Source organism: Haliotis rubra, unplaced genomic scaffold (genome assembly GCF_003918875.1).
Source record: "Haliotis rubra isolate DU_JTF1 unplaced genomic scaffold, ASM391887v1 Scf649, whole genome shotgun sequence".
Taxonomy (NCBI): Eukaryota; Metazoa; Mollusca; class Gastropoda; order Lepetellida; family Haliotidae; genus Haliotis; species Haliotis rubra.
Window position 1 is genome coordinate 568,785 of NW_025767356.1, and position 17,326 is coordinate 586,110.

Genomic DNA, 17,326 nt, shown 5'->3' on the forward strand with positions numbered 1-17,326 from the left:
AAAGCCTCGATATATATTGATGTTTGGCCTATTAAGCGTTTGTTTTCCGTTGATCTTGACCAAGATTATCTAATCATACCTCTTAATAGGCCAGGTGGTTTTTGTACATATAGATATATTCAGTACCAACTTAGGATTGAAATGATAATCACTGGCCAAGCAACATCGCAACCGTATTTCCCCTACCGACTTCTTCACTACTTTGCATTTTAAAACGTTCGCGGAATAGCCTTGATGACATGTAGTCCACTTACAAATAACTTTGACAGAAAGTATCGAAAAAGTAATGTTTATCTATCGTGATGTTGACACCAGTATATTAGCATTGATGATGTAAATCATTTCCCTGTGGCCTACACTATGGCCAAACGTCTCAACACATTAATTTTAAGGTTCATAAGCTAACACTAATTTATAACGGTATTGCACTTTTTTCACGGTTTCTAATATAGTTGAGACATCATTATCCTTTCGAGGTTACTTTAGTCAATCTCGGCAGTTACTGTGTGAAGCTGAAATTAAATCAGGCCCCGATTTCTCGAAACAAACTTAAGTTTTTACTCAAATTTCAAACCGAGTTTGACAATTTGAAACAGCTGAATTTTAAACTCAACTGCATTTTTTAAATAAAAGAGCCCAAACATCTTAAGTAATCTATCCACCAAACTCAAATTGTCCACAATGTTTGAGTTTATTATCGATTTTAGTTCATTCTGGGAAATGCATTTTCTCAAATTTGAGAAAAATCTCTAACTTAAGTCAAAACTCAGACTTAAGTTTGCTTCGAGAAATCGGAGCCAGTTCTGTACTCGCAAAGTTGTTCAAACCTTAGCATCATATCAAAGGAAAAATATTCATGCTGTAGTATAAACGAACCTGTGGATCGTTATCAGAAAGTTGTTGACCTCAGCATGCTTTGAGTCTTATATTAAGTCTTTTGGATATGTCGATCACTCGGAGCCTCTCGGTAGATTTGTCCATAATGTGCATATGCATTGTTTTGTCCATTGTTCGTTTGTTCTTCCTGCTTTAAGATAATGATCCTCTTTCACCTCACAAATACTTCCGTCATGTGGAAGACGTAGTTATTATCACAGTGTCCCATGTACCAGCCAACGAGGCTGGGCTCACTTCAAAAAGTCTCCATATTTGGTATTTCTTCATCTGAGAGAGAGTTGTTAAGGTGCACGCAACAACTGTTTGTCTGTGATATTATCAAGCTGAACTGGGATTATTTTTGTCATCCAACGGCAATATATTTCCTGCTTTGTCAAGTGATTTCCCAATAGGGTTATCTGGTGGTGACCCGGTAATCATTTGGACAACAGTGATCGTGCAACACCAAAGGTAGGTAATGATATCATTTTATCATAAGGATAAGGCTCCATAAGGTTCAAGTCGATGTTTGTAATTTCCATCTGTTCTTCTTTATTGTCGTGTAATCAAATCTACTGTTAGGCTAATAGCCCATAGCCATAGCAAGAAAAAACATCCGTATGAAATGTTGTTAAGTATAGAAGGAACCTAAAAGCTACTATTCCCGGTAATATATCAACTGGAAATAACTATGCAAGCTTGTCGCAAAGGGCGGCTATTCTCGGACGAGATTGGGTGGTCAGGCTGGCAGTCTTGATGCATATGATTTACTCCTAACGGCGTTAGCCGATGCTCAAGATGTCAGTCACTGGATTGTCTCATCTAGACTGCATTATTTACAGACCCTACCATATAGCTGAAATATTACTCAATGCAGAGGACAACAGCAAACAAAACTACGCTGGTATATCACAACTCAAACTTAAGTAGCAAATTATTTTTAACTACAGGTTTGCTGTTCTGAGACTACTGACAGTACGATGTTGCCTGTTACGAAACGAAAATAATACCAGAACCAGTTGTGTTGATGTCAAGAGAACGTTCAAAGCCTGGTCGTATAGATATAGCATAAAAATTGTCGCTCCCGAATAAATCTGTACGTACAGGATGTGGACACTCAGCATATAATGCGGCCATGGACTTGGCAGTGGGCTGACTCCTAGTCATGCTATTCTGACTCTTATGCATGTTTCTCTGTAATCCCCTTTGTTAAAAGTTGCCGTTTATTTATATATAGGAGTAGTAGGCCAAACCTAACTGCTGGCACGCCATTAACTATGTAATCTTCCATAGAGACCAGGTAGCCTCCCTGAAGTCGAGGGCAACCCCCACGCTAATGACGTCACGAGGGGAATCCCCCTTCGCCTCCTTGCATGCGTGAAACTAGGTCATAGCTCGCGTCCTGTATAGCGTGGGCCGACGCCATGATGAAAAAGTCGTCCGTTTGTATAATGGGACCAACGCATATGAATGTAAACTTATTGGGCGAAATAAACAACGACAATATACAACTTCTATACACAATATTTAATAAGCCTATAAATCTAAGTAGCAATAGATGCTACTTTCACGATACATCACATCTTAACATAAGCCTTTATATACATGTTGGCTTACAATTTCAAACTGTTTCCCACCTGCTAATTACCATGTACTAGTATCCACAGTACAGCATATTCCATATAATCCATGTGATCGACATACAGCATGGTCTATTCTAAATATTCCATGAGATCAACAGTCACATTTCTTCACATGGTCACGTAAACAAGCCTTTAACTTCTTTGAGTGGCATTTTAGAAGTTGGGAAGTACAATATAGAACAAACTTTATGGATAACAACTTCGTTTTATTCGTGAGTGCGACGTTTCGATACAGCTTCTTGTACCGTTGTCAAGCATAATGGAACACGAAGAAGGGGGAAGTGTCTATATACTGGTTGTAACAATGTAACAAAGAAAAAAACACAATTAACATAATTGGCTAGGCAGAAAGCTGATGAAGCCAGAGAGTAGACAAAGGACAGGCGTGGAAGCCAATGATGTACAAATAATAATGAGATGTTTATACAGCAGAGTTTATACAGTAGATTGGGCTTTGTGGATGAGTGCATCATTAGCGGATGGAATGAAGTATCCTTGGTCTCGGTTGATGGTGGGCTTTTGGCGTTTGAAGTGGATGGCTTCGGTGAGCTTGCGTTTAGTGAAGTCTGTTTGTTTGTTTGAGAGAATGGTGATGTCAGACCACTCTATTGATGATTGGGGCTTGCTTTGATGTGGTCGGAAATGGCTGATTTGCTGTCGGAATTGGTAACAGAGGTCTGATGTTCTTTCACTCGGGTGTCGATGGGTCGGGAAGTTTCGCCTATGTAGCTCTGCCCACAATCACAGTTTATTTTGTAGATGACACATTTTGGGTTGGATGACACATTTTGTCGTTGGCTCACAAATATAAAAACAAAAAGAAGTTGTTATCCATAAAGTTTGTTCTATATTAAACACATGTAAACAAGAATCTGTATCGAAACGTCGCATAGTTTTCACAAATATCCAACAAAAACTTGTGTTTAAGAAACTTTGTCCACAAGTTGTTAACTTGCAACTAGGTCAGTGTGTTAGTGAGCCAACCTTTCATATCGTTTTAAACAACTATAATGCAAATCATGATTATAAAAACGTAACCACCAAGTTTTACAGTCATTTACACGCGTAAACATAGCAATACATTTATTGATAGTTGTATTAGCATTTCTTAAATTGTGTTTAATGCACTGACATTTTGTAGTGTCATTTCGATGACAAACCCTAAAATCAACAATTAATTATTAATCAACAATTAATTCCAAGAAAAACTCGTAGGAACGAGGAGACGGTGTTTGTAATCTAAAACTCATTAATAAAATAGGAGATAAGACGTGAACATAGACCAGAAATGAATAGATAATGAATATTGAAAACACAAATAATGAGTGCAGATGAGCTATAATCGATTTTCAAGCGTTTTACTAGTAATTGGTTATTCTCTCCGACGTCCGCGCCTGCCAAATAAATACAGTGTCATCGCGCGGGTCGTTTCATTGTCGTTTGGACAGCTGCTGATGTCAGACGTACGCCCTGTTCCCATAAATACCCAGACGTTTCTAAGACTACTTACTGGAAATCTATAGAAGTAAGCGTTGCTCAAATAAACGGCAACTTTTAACAAAGGGGATTACAGAGAAACATGTATAAGAGTAAGAATAGCATGACTAGGAGTCAGCCCACTGCCAAGTCCATGGCTGCATTATATGCTGAGTGTCCACATCCTGTACGTACAGATTTATTCGGGAGCGACAATTTTTATGCTATATCTATACGACCAGGCTTTGAACGTTCTCTTGACATCAACACAACTGGTTCTGGTATTATTTTCGTTTCGTAACAGGCAACATTGTACTGTAAGTAGTCTCAGAACAGCAAACTTGTAGTTAAAAATAATTTGCTACTTAAGTTTGAGTTGTGATATACCAGCGTAGTTTTGTTTGCTGTTTTCCTCTGCATTGAGTAATATTTCAGCTATATGGTAGGGTCTGTAAATAATGCAGTCTAGATGAGACAATCCAGTGACTGACATCTTCAGGGAGGCGGCCTGGTCTCTATGGAAGATTACATAGTTAATGGTATGCCAGCAGTTAGGTTTGGCCTACTACTTATAGGAGTGCCACGTATATATGGTGGCGCGATGGGCGCGGTGGGCGAGCTGGCTAAAGCGCCGGGCTTGTGATCCATCGAGCTTGAGGTTTCGGGATCGAGCCCAGCCGTGACCAGGTGTAAAAACCTTGGAGTCAACGTTGTGTGCAGACTCTTTCAGTGTTGTCACAACCCCATGTGTACAGTACACAACCCTGTCCACTTGAAAGAACCCACGAATCCGTTGGTATATGACCAGATGGTGGCCACATGAATACGTGCAAACACCTAGTTGAACTTGATACAAAGTACTGTGACTATGTGTCCCAGTCTATCCACCCGTAAGGGTGCGAAAGCCGGGAAACGCAGTGCGCATAGTGGCTGCAAGAGTTGTATGATCCCTGGGGAGTTGAGATTGATATCCAGTGATCGAGGGAAATACCAGCGCCGTGAGCATGTACTAGTCACGTGGACATGTACGCTATATAAATATCATGTCATAAAAATGTTTGAACATTACTGTACGTACGAAAACACTACATGTTTCCGGAAATAACACTAATCTCATTGTCACGCAGGTCTAAGATAAAGATTGTTATGTTGTATAAACCATCACATTAGTGCCTAGTGGAGCAGCCCCCTCGCATACTGTAGCAAACACACGTCATACTGGCAATCATACGTCGAATTCTCAGCATCGGTATCCTCTGTCAACCCCATCGGCTTCATACGCCAGTCCCTACAGTTTTGTAGCTCGAACTCAGAGGCCAAGATCGTCTCTAAATAGTATTCGATGGATTTCATATAGGGGCCATGGTTATCTTCTTGACAATGCTGCATTTGATATTCGGAACAGATATGTCTAGCGTTGCCATCTATGAATGTCAACCAACAGGAAAGGGTATCGTTATAAAAATGAACCTCACATATTCACTGTTGAAAACGTTGATCATTGAGTGCCCCAGGTACGGAAATGAGATATAACTTGAGGTCGTACGTCGCTACGACGTCTCCATAAATTTGGGTGTCTATCACACACACGTCTAAACCAGCACAACAACATCTATACCTCTTACACCTCTACAACAACATCTATACCACTCACACATCTACAACAACATCAATACCACTCACACCTCTACACCAGCACAACAACAGGTATACCACTCACACCTCTACACCAGCACAACAACATGTATACCACTCACACCTCTACACCAGCGCAACAACAGGTATACCACTCACACCTCTACACCAGCACAACAACATCTATACCACTCACACCTCTACACCAGCACAACAACATGTATACCACTCACACCTCTACACCAGCACAACAACATGTATACCACTCACATCTCTACACAAGCACAACAACATGTATACCACTCACACCTCTACACCAGCACAACAACATGTATACCACTCACACCTCTACACAAGCACAACAACATCTATACCACTCACACCTCTACACCAGCACTGCAACATGTATACCACTCACACCTCTACACCAGCATAACAACATGTATACCACTCACACCTCTACACCAGCACAACAACACCTATACCACTCACACCTCTACACCAGCACAACAACATGTATACCACTCACACCTCTACACCAGCACAACAACATCTATACTACTCACACCTCTACACCACCACAACAACATGTAAACCACTCACACCTCTACACCAGCACAACAACATCTATACCACTCACACCTCTACACCAGCATAACAACATGTATACCACTCACACCTCTACACCAGCACAACAACATCTATACCACTCACACCTCCACACCAGCACAACAACATGTATACCACTCACACCTCTACACCAGCACAACAACAGGTATACCACTCACACCTCTACACCAGCATAACAACACCTATACCACTCACATCTCTACAACAACATATATACCACTGACACCTCTACAACAACATGTATACCTCTCACACCTCTACACCAGCACAACAACATGTATACCACTCACACCTAAACACAAGCACAACAACATCTATACCACTCACACCTCTACAACAACATCTATACCACTCACACCTCTACACCAGCACAACAACATCTATACTTCTCACACCTCTACAACAACATCAATACCACTCACACCTCTACAATATTGCCGATGTGACGTTAAATGATAACTCACTCACTCACACCTCTACAACAACATCTATACCACTCACACCTCTACAACAACATATATACCACTCACACCTCTACACCATCATAACAACATGTATGCCACTCACAGCTCTACACCAGCATAACAACATCTATACCACTCACACCTCTACAACAACATCTATACCACTCACGCCTCTACACCAGCACAATAACATATATACCCGCACACCTCTAAACCAGCACAACAACATCTATACCACTCACACCTCTACACCAGCACTACAACATCTATACCTCTCACACCTCTACAACGACATATATACCACTCACACCTCTACAACATGTATACCTCTCACACCTTTACACCAGCACTGCAACATATATACACCATAAATGCAGGTGATGTATTCATTAATTATGTATGTAAACTATTCAAACATATGATTGAATCTCAATATGTCTATACGAATATAGGATTTGAATGGTAATATCAATATACAAAGGTAAAAATGATAAAACCGACCCTCGAAACTACAGAGGTATCACACTAACATCTTGCCTTGGTAAATTATTTGAAAAGCTCTTGCTCAAACGAATTGAAAATAAATTGCTTAAATCAAATCCGGACTTTCCTGATAAGTTACAATTTGGATTTCGAAAAGAGCATGGAGCCATAATGTCTGTGTTTACTCTCATGGAGAGTATGCAATACTATAACCACAGAGATTCCCCTGTCTTTACAGCCTTTCTCGACAAGGCAAAATCATTCGACAGAATTTGGCATGATGGTTTATTCTATAAGCTTCATGAACTTGGTATTAAAGGTAATACATGGAAACTGTTACATCACTGTTACACCAATAGCCAATCATTTGTTGCATACCACGGCGAGAGGTCAGATATGTACTTGGTCAAACAAGGTGTTGGACAAGGGAGGGTTATATCCTCTTGTTTTTTTTCCCTCATTTTTATTAATGACCTAATTACATATTTAAGAGAAGCTGCCTGTTTTATCCGTGTCTTTGGTATGGACGTTCCAACTGTCTTGCTTGCTGACGATACTACACTCATAAGCACATCCCCTAATGGCCTACCGGTATCACTTGATATTGTCTCTTCATACGCTTCTAAATGGCGTCTAACATCTAACCCATCAAAACGTACCATCATCGTTTTCAGCAAAAGTAAAGGCTATGATGTAAACGTCCACTGTAGCATCGGTAACATCCCAATCCCCTCATTAGAATCTACCGTATATGGGGGTGTACTCTTTACAAGTAACCTCTCAACAAAAACTAGAAGTGAAAAGTATTGTCAGATAGTATGACAGAATGTAAACTCACTTAGATCTATGGGACTGAATGATTCTGGCCTACATCCAATCACTTGTGTTAAAATATGGCTCAGAATGATTCTTACAACTAGTCTCTATGGCTGTGAAGTATTACCAATCATCAACGTCCAACAGGCTGACACCTTTGAACAAACTTAAAGATACTTTGCTCGTCTTGTGCAAGGTCTTGGTAAAAGGTCATCATCAATATCTACCATTGCAAATTTGGGATTATGGTCACTAATTGGGTATGTCGATAAATGTAATCTACTATTTCTTGGGCGACTATGTAACACTGAGTGTAACAACTTTGCAAAACATATCGTTTGTGCTGCTATTACAACTTCAGTAAAATCTAACAACATCTGCGATGATCTTTTATCAATATCTGAAAAGTATGATCTAAATACATTTGTTGACAATTATATTGCTCAAGGCATATTTCTTCCAAAACGTGTATGGAGAAGAAAATGCTACTGTACACACACTCTCTATTTTATGCAACAACTCACCCTACACTCTGTTATCATACTTTCTGGCAACTGGCACATAAACACCCTCATTATACATCTTCCTTGCAAGTTTGTGTCAAAATAGTATCAAGCGGTAAAATCTCAAAAGTGTGCTCTTTGTAATAAAACAAACATTTGACTATGATGTCCATATGCTTCTCCACTGTGAAAACTTAAAACAACAACGAAATGATTTCTTTGCATACTTAATTGATAAACTTGATGTTGAAACTTACGTAATATTTGAAATGCAAGGTGAACAAGATATGTTGTCATTTCTCTTCGGAGCAGAAAACGACTTTTATAACTTCAGAGATTCAACACTATGGGAAGCCATACTGGTACGCGTTTCTTTGTATGTATATGACCTGAAACCTCACCTTGTGAACTGTTATACAGAATGATTCTCTTCATGTCATAAATTTCTGTACATAAGTCTCTAAACATGGAATTGTTACTATTCATGTACGTGTTGTAAAAATATGATGTGTTTGTTTGTAAACTTCGGTAACTACTGGAGGACGTCTGGAGGACGTCTCTCTCTCTCTGTCTCTCTCTCTCTCTCTCTCTCTCTCTCTCTCTCTCTCTCTCTCCTCTCACCAGCACTATAACATGAATATCACACACATCCCAACACCAGCACTGTAACATGTATATCACACACGTCCCAACACCAGCACTATAACGTGTATACCACTCACACCTCTACACAGGCACTACAACAAGTATACCACTCACACCTCTACACCAGCACTATAACATGTATATCACACACGTCCTAACACCAGCACTGTAACATGTATATCACACACGTCCCAACACCAGCACTATAACATGTATATCACACACGTCCCAACACCAGCACTACAACATGTTTATCACACACGTCCCAACACCAGCACTACAACATGTATATCACACACGTCCCAACACCAGCACTACAACATGTAGATCACACGCGTCCCAACACCAGCACTACAACATGTGTATTACACACGTCCCAACACCAGCACTACAACAAGTATATCACTCACACCTCTACACCAGCACTATAACATGTATATCACACACGTCCTAACACCAGCACTGTAACATGTATATCACACACGTCCCAACACCAGCACTGTAACATGTATATCACACACGTCCCAACACCAGCACTGTAACATGTATATCACACACGTCCCAACACCAGCACTGTAACATGTATACCACTCACACCTCTACACCAGCACTGTAACATGTATATCACACACGTCCCAACACCAGCACTACAACATGTAGATCACACGCGTCCCAACACCAGCACTACAACATGTGTATTACACACGTCCCAACACCAGCACTACAACATGTATATCACTCACACCTCTACACCAGCACTATAACATGTATATCACACACGTCCTAACACAAGCACTGTAACATGTATATCACACACGTCCCAACACCAGCACTGTAACATGTATATCACACACGTCCCAACACCAGCACTGTAACATGTATACCACCCACACCTCTACACCAGCACTGTAACATGTATATCACACACGTCCCAACACCAGCACTGTAACATGTATATCACACACGTCCCAACACCAGCACTGTAACATGTATACCACACACGTCCCTCTACACCAGCACTGTAACATGTATATCACACACGTCCCAACACCAGCACTGTAACATGTATATCACACACGTCCCAACACCAGCACTGTAACATGTATATCACACACGTCCCAACACCAGCACTACAACATGTATATCACACACGTCCCAACACCAGCACTATAACATGTATATCACACACGTCCCAACACCAGCACTACAACATGTATAACATGTATATCACACACGTCCCAACACCAGCACTACAACATGTGTATATCACACACGTCCCAACACCAGCACTGTAACATGTATATCACACACGTCCCAACACCAGCACTATAACATGTATACCACTCCACACCTCTACACCAGCACTATAACATGTATATCACACACGTCCCAACACCAGCACTGTAACATGTATATATCACACACGTCCCAACACCAGCACTGTAACATGTATATGTATATCACACGTCCCAACACCAGCACTGTAACATGTATATCACACACGTCCCAACAACCAGCACTATAACATGTATATCACACACGTCCCAACACCAGCACTAGCAACATGTATATCACACACGTCCCAACACCAGCACTACAACATGTATATCACACACGTCCCAACACCAGCACTACAACATGTATATCACACACGTCCCAACACCAGCACTATAACATGTATATCACACACGTCCCAACACCAGCACTATAACATGTATATCACACACGTCCCAACACCAGCACTACAACATGTATATCACACACGTCCCAACACCAGCACTATAACATGTATATCACACACGTCCCAACACCAGCACTACAACATGTATATCACACACGTCCCAAACACCAGCACTGTAACATGTATATCACACACGTCCCAACACCAGCACTACATTATGTATATCACACACGTCCCAACACCAGCACTACAACATGTATATCACACAGGTCTCAACACCAGCACTGTAACATGTATACAATAACACGCAATATCACACACGTCCCAACACCAGCACTGTAACATGTATATCACACACGTCCCAACACCAGCACTACAACATGTATATCACACATCACCAACACCAGCACTATAACATGTATATCACTTCGCACGTCCCAACACCAGCACTATAACATGTATATCACACACGTCCCAACACCAGCACTATAACATGTATATCACACGTAACATGTATATCACACACGTCCCAGCACACCAGCACTATAACATGTATATACACACGTCCCAACAACACCACTAGCACTACAACATGTATATCACACACGTCTCAACACCAGCACTATAACATGTATATCACGTATATCACACACGTCCCAACACCAGCACTATAACATGTATATCACACACGTCCCAACATGTATATCACACACGTCCCAACACCAGCACTATAACATGTATATCACACACGTCCCAACACCAGCACTATAACATGTATATCACACACGTACCAGCACTATAACATGTATATCACACGTCTCAACACCAGCACTGTAACATGTATATCACACACGTCCCAACACCAGCACTATAACATGTATATCACACACGTCCCAACACCAGCACCAACACCAGCACGTCCCAACACCATGCATACTATAACATGTATATCACACACGTCCCAACACCAGCATACAACACACACGTCCCAACACCAGCACTACAACATGTATATCACACACGTCCCAACACCAGCACTACTATAACATGTATATCACACACGTCCCAACACCAGCACTACAACATGTATATCACACACGTCCCAACACCAGCACTATAACATGTATATCACACACGTCCCAACACCAGCACTATAACATGTATATCACACAGGTCCCAACACCAGCACTATAACATGTATATCACACACGTCCCAACACCAGCACTACAACATGTATATCACACACGTCCCAACACCAGCACTACAACATGTATATATCCCAACACCAGCACTACAACATGTATATCACACGTCCCAACACCAGCACTAACAACACGTCCCAGCACTACAACATGTATATCACACACGTCCCAACACCAGCACTATAACATGTATATCACACACGTCCCAACACCAGCACACATGAATATCACACACGTCCCAACATGTACTACAACATGTATATCACACACGTCCCAACACCAGCACTATAACATGTATATCACACACGTCCCAACACCAGCACTACAACATGTATATGACACACGTCCCAACACCAGCACTATAACATGTATATACACACGTCCCAACACCAGCACTGCAACATGTATAACATGAATATCACACACGTCCCAACACCAGCACTACAACATGTATATCACACACGTCCCAACACCAGCACTCCCAACACCAGCACTACTACAACATGTATCCCAACACCACACACATGTATATCACACACACGTACACCAGCACTATAACATGAATATCACACACGTCCCAACACCAGCACTATAACATGTATATCACACACGTCCCAACACCAGCACTACAACATGTATATCACACACGTCCCAACACCAGCACTACAACATGTATAACACACACGTCCCAACACCAGCACTACAACATGTATATCACACACATGTAGATACACGTCCCAACACCAGCACTACAACATGTATATGACACACGTCTCAACACCAGCACTACAACATGTATATGACACACGTCTCAACACCAGCACTATAACATGTATATGACACACGTCTCAACACCAGCACTACAACATGTATATGACACACGTCTCAACACCAACTCAACAGAATATATGTCACTCTCACCTCTACCCAAACACTACAACATGCGTGCTAAATACGTGTCAACATCAACATTACGACATATGTTTGATACATGCATCAACAAATGCGACTCGACATGTATCACACACGGAATATAAAACAAGCGGTGGTGAGATAATGCTGTGCATTGGGGTTCGGACAATTTAGTGACATGATATGAAGTTTATTGTTTCCTTATTGAAATAAATTATTATGCACGAGAGAATATAGAATTGGGGTAAATATCTCCCTTTAATGTGTGTAACTTGTATACCATGTATGCAAAAAGTAGTCGGCCTAACTATAGTTTCGATGTCAAATGTTTGAAAAGCTTCCATTTTATTTTGAGGTAATCATTAGCAAAACCATATCCAAAATGCCACATATGTGGGTAATGAAGTTAACGAGATATTAATCATCACAACACATTCGGTATAATATTTCTTTAAGGAAATGCAGAAAATGAAAAATGATCTGTCATTTGGTACCTCTTGGATGATGGTATGCCCTCCGATGATATCATATAAAATATGCATGTTATAGTATTGGATGATCTCCCGTCATAATCAACAGTCAAAGTTTGGATTGCTTGATTCAGATTTAGACGGCAGCTGGTTTTTAAGGACACTCCCAGTTTAGTCCTTCAAAAACATTATGTCCAGATATTCAAGCTGGATCTGTTTACACTATATTGAGAGCTGACACTTGTTTGACGATTCAGAATTTAGTTTGAACCCTTGACGAATAAGTGAAAACATTAGAATAAGTTATGTCCTTATGATTACGTCATGTGAAAGGTGGTGGGTAGTGTCTCCAAAACAAGCTCTTTAAGTAAACATGAAGGGGGAGTCACTTTAACAAGCCACTGCAGTCTCAAAGAGCGTTTTGTTTTGTTTTTATACACTTTAATATCAAAGTTTGATTCTAGCGTACTTCTGCCTTTCTCAAACACACAAAATTTTCTTGCATATTTTGTTTCCTGAAGTTTTTGATGCAGATTCATTGCATATCTTGCATTTTGGGGGTACCAAGATAAAAAGTCAAACAAAATGGGGACCGTTAGGCCGTTTTTGCATAGAGACAAATATGTGATAAAGGATCACGGAAAAACATTTTAATAACAGGAAACTTGTTTAAGGCTCATTAGAGATGTATTCATATGTCACGTTTTAGTTTCAGGATAACAATGGGACCTTTGCCAATACATTCCCTTCTGATGTTGTGGGCTGCATTCACCATTAACGGGATGCTACATACTGAACAAGACACAGTGACCTGCAGTCCGTGTATATGCCAGACTACCAGTGCTGTGATCCGACCATTCTGTAATCTTACCAGTGGTGGGGTTTCCGCGCATTGTACCAACGTGTCGTGGGATTTCATACATATGAATATTCCTAACAGAACTACACAACTCTTCCTTATCCGTAATAACTTAAGTGTGCTTACAGAGGGGATGTTCTCCCGCTTTACACAGCTGCAGTTACTCAATATTTCCATGAACGAACTGGAACATATCTCTTCCAGTGCATTCCTTGGTCTCGAACATGTATGTGAATTAAACCTGACACAGAACGCTATCAAACGCATTACACCAGGCACATTTGCACCTTTGAGTAATCTTTCGGTCCTCGATATATCCAACAACAGAGGCATTGGACTAGAAGGTATTGGAAACATCACTTCAGATCTCAAGGATCTGCCTATACGGAAACTCGTCATGAATAGCGTTGTTGCAGAATACGCAGTGTGCATAATCATGAAAAATGCATTTATACAAAATCTAAACTATACGAATCTGGAGGAATTCCATGCTGACGGCAACTCCATTCAAACATTTGGGAGCAAGGCTTTCGAATATTTTCCGAAATCACTTCGAAAACTATCACTACGGGAAAACAAACTTACCTTTGGAGAGTATTTGTCAGATATTTCCAATTTAACAGGGCTAGAAGAAGTTGACTTGAGTGGGTTAAACCATGCTCACGAATTACCAGATTTCTCTGATCTCAAATGGTTGACAACTACATTTGAAGACTGTCAATCTGACAATGTTTGTGAGTCCAATCCAATCATCTTTTCGTCTAACTATGCTGACATATTTTCTCACCACTCTTTGACCACGGGTGAGGGAAAACCTATTCCCGTTCCTCCAAAACTAAAGACATTTGTTTATGCCTATTCTCAGCTGGCCTACCACATTGGTAACATAACATTTTCACCTAACGTATTAGACCACGTAGATTTGTCCAGTAACATCTTATCAACTTGGACTGGTCCTGTCACTGGGCTAGAGGATATCACATTCTTGGATATAAATAATAATGTGGCAAAAGCAATATCTCAAACCTTCTTTCATACATTTCCCAATCTTCAGATTCTCGATGTGTCCTTTAACTTCATGGGCAATGTGCTTCAAAAGGACACTGACGGCGATGTTTTCCTCAACCAAAGGAAACTGCAAATATTGAACCTGACATCCAATTTTATTTCACATCTCACGAAGAATGTATTTAAAAGTCTAGTATCCATCGAAATCCTAAAGTTGGGGAGTAACATCATCCATCCGGATCTCGACATAGAACTCGAACACATGATCAACCTAACTAGTCTTGTACTCACATCTAATCAAATACGATGGCTTGGGCTGTCTACAAGAGAATCTCTAGACAAGATAGCTGCTCGAAGACCAAACATCAAATTGGAGGTAGATTTGTCCAACAATCCCCTATCCTGTACATGCTACAACCTTCACTTTCTCAACTGGATCCGGACAGCACATATCATCAAGTTTGTTAGCCTGAGCAATTACTACTGCCTCTTCAGTAGTGGAAGAAGACAGAATTTTACAGATTTGGACACCATCTACAGCGAGTTAGAAAAGTCATGTCATAACCATTTTGGTATATACCTTGGTGTTGTAGCGTTGTTTATAATGATTGTGCCCTTTATCGTATGCAGTATAGCGTATCGTTACCGCTGGAAGTTGCGGTACTGGTATTATGCTGCAAGACTGCGCTACAGCAACACAACTGATTCAGGAAACGATCCATTATTTGAGTTCGATGCTTTTGTGTCCTTCGATGATGAAGATCGTGACTTTGTGGTGAATGATCTCTTACAAAAGTTGGAAGTAGAGGCAGGCTTAAGGCTGAACATACACCAGAGAAACTTTACGCCAGGTCGTCAGATTGCTGCCAACATCCTTGAAGCAGTGAAAAAGAGCAAAAGAACATTGCTTGTGTTATCTCGGGAGTCTTTAAAAAGCTACTGGTGTATGTATGAACTCCAAATGGCCAACATGGAAAGTATTACCACCGGTCGGGACGTGCTGTTGATCATCATGTATGAACAGATACCAACAAGAGACATTCCTGCTGAAATCCTGTATCACATACAGACTGACTCCTACATCGAGTACCCCCATGATGGGCACACAGATATCTTCTGGAGAACCCTAATCGAATCACTAAATAAGTAAAAGAACCATATATGTCAACATACATGCACGTTTTACACCCACGTGCTTAAACTCCTGACATATGATGCATAGATATGTGCAGGTGATGTGCCCGTCACTGTAATATGTTTGCTGATTCAGGTTGTAGATGTTTTAAGCTTCTTGTAGGCTTTTAGTCATTGTAGACATTTTGTACTTCCTTTTTGCGCTCGTGTGTCTGTCTGTGTGTTTGGGGGCGGGGAGCGCTAGTTGTCATGTATGGGTACTACACCAAAGTGATGGTTGGAATATTTAAGACATTACTTCTGATAGACTTGATTTTAACAAAATGATACAATACCTGCGTGGGAGTAAGTCATAAGGACCAATGAGTTCAAATGGTTAGTGTGATGACATGATGGTGCATTTGGTCATGATAGAGGTCTGGGGTTCAATTGGAAGTTTGCAATACTGTATCAGGCCCGTAATCTGTACGACAGAGAAACATCATATCGTGTGAAAGCCCACACTGTCCTTCCTCGGTGATTAAAATATATCTTTTGGAGTTTGCTTCCAAGACAAACAGTATGTGACTCCTCAAAACCGAGTCAGTGACAATGGTCAGACCGGCATGCACATGCTTTCTGAGCTTATTTGCTTAATGACCAACACTTTGTTATGTTTCAGATCGTGATTGATTTGGTAATGTTCGTGTGAAATCACTAACTCATTGTCAATCCGTGTATGATCCTGTTTCAGCTTAAAGCAAATTCCCCTCTACATTTTTGCATAGGATACATTGTACGATATACAACATACACTCTCACACCCACACTCACACCAACACACCTACCTACCTACTTGGGGCCTTGCAGTAGCCTAGTGGTTAAAACGTTCGCTCGTCACGCCGAAGA

At 40.8% G+C, this 17,326-nt stretch overlaps 1 protein-coding gene across 1 annotated transcript; it reads left to right on the forward strand.

Moving 5' to 3' along the window:
* The first annotated feature begins 1,080 nt into the window (after positions 1-1,080).
* LOC124257076 (toll-like receptor 4) lies at positions 1,081-17,297 on the forward strand. Its single transcript, XM_046691057.1, has 2 exons — positions 1,081-1,347; positions 14,147-17,297. Exon 2 carries the CDS (start codon positions 14,160-14,162, stop codon positions 16,452-16,454), a length of 2,295 nt encoding a protein of 764 aa, XP_046547013.1. The 5' UTR covers positions 1,081-1,347; positions 14,147-14,159; the 3' UTR covers positions 16,455-17,297.
* Positions 17,298-17,326: the final 29 nt, after the last annotated feature.

Coding starts and splice junctions, on each gene's coding strand:
- LOC124257076 (XM_046691057.1), top strand. CDS start 14,160: ATGGGACCTTTGCCAATACATTCCCTTCTGATGTTGTGGGCTGCATTC.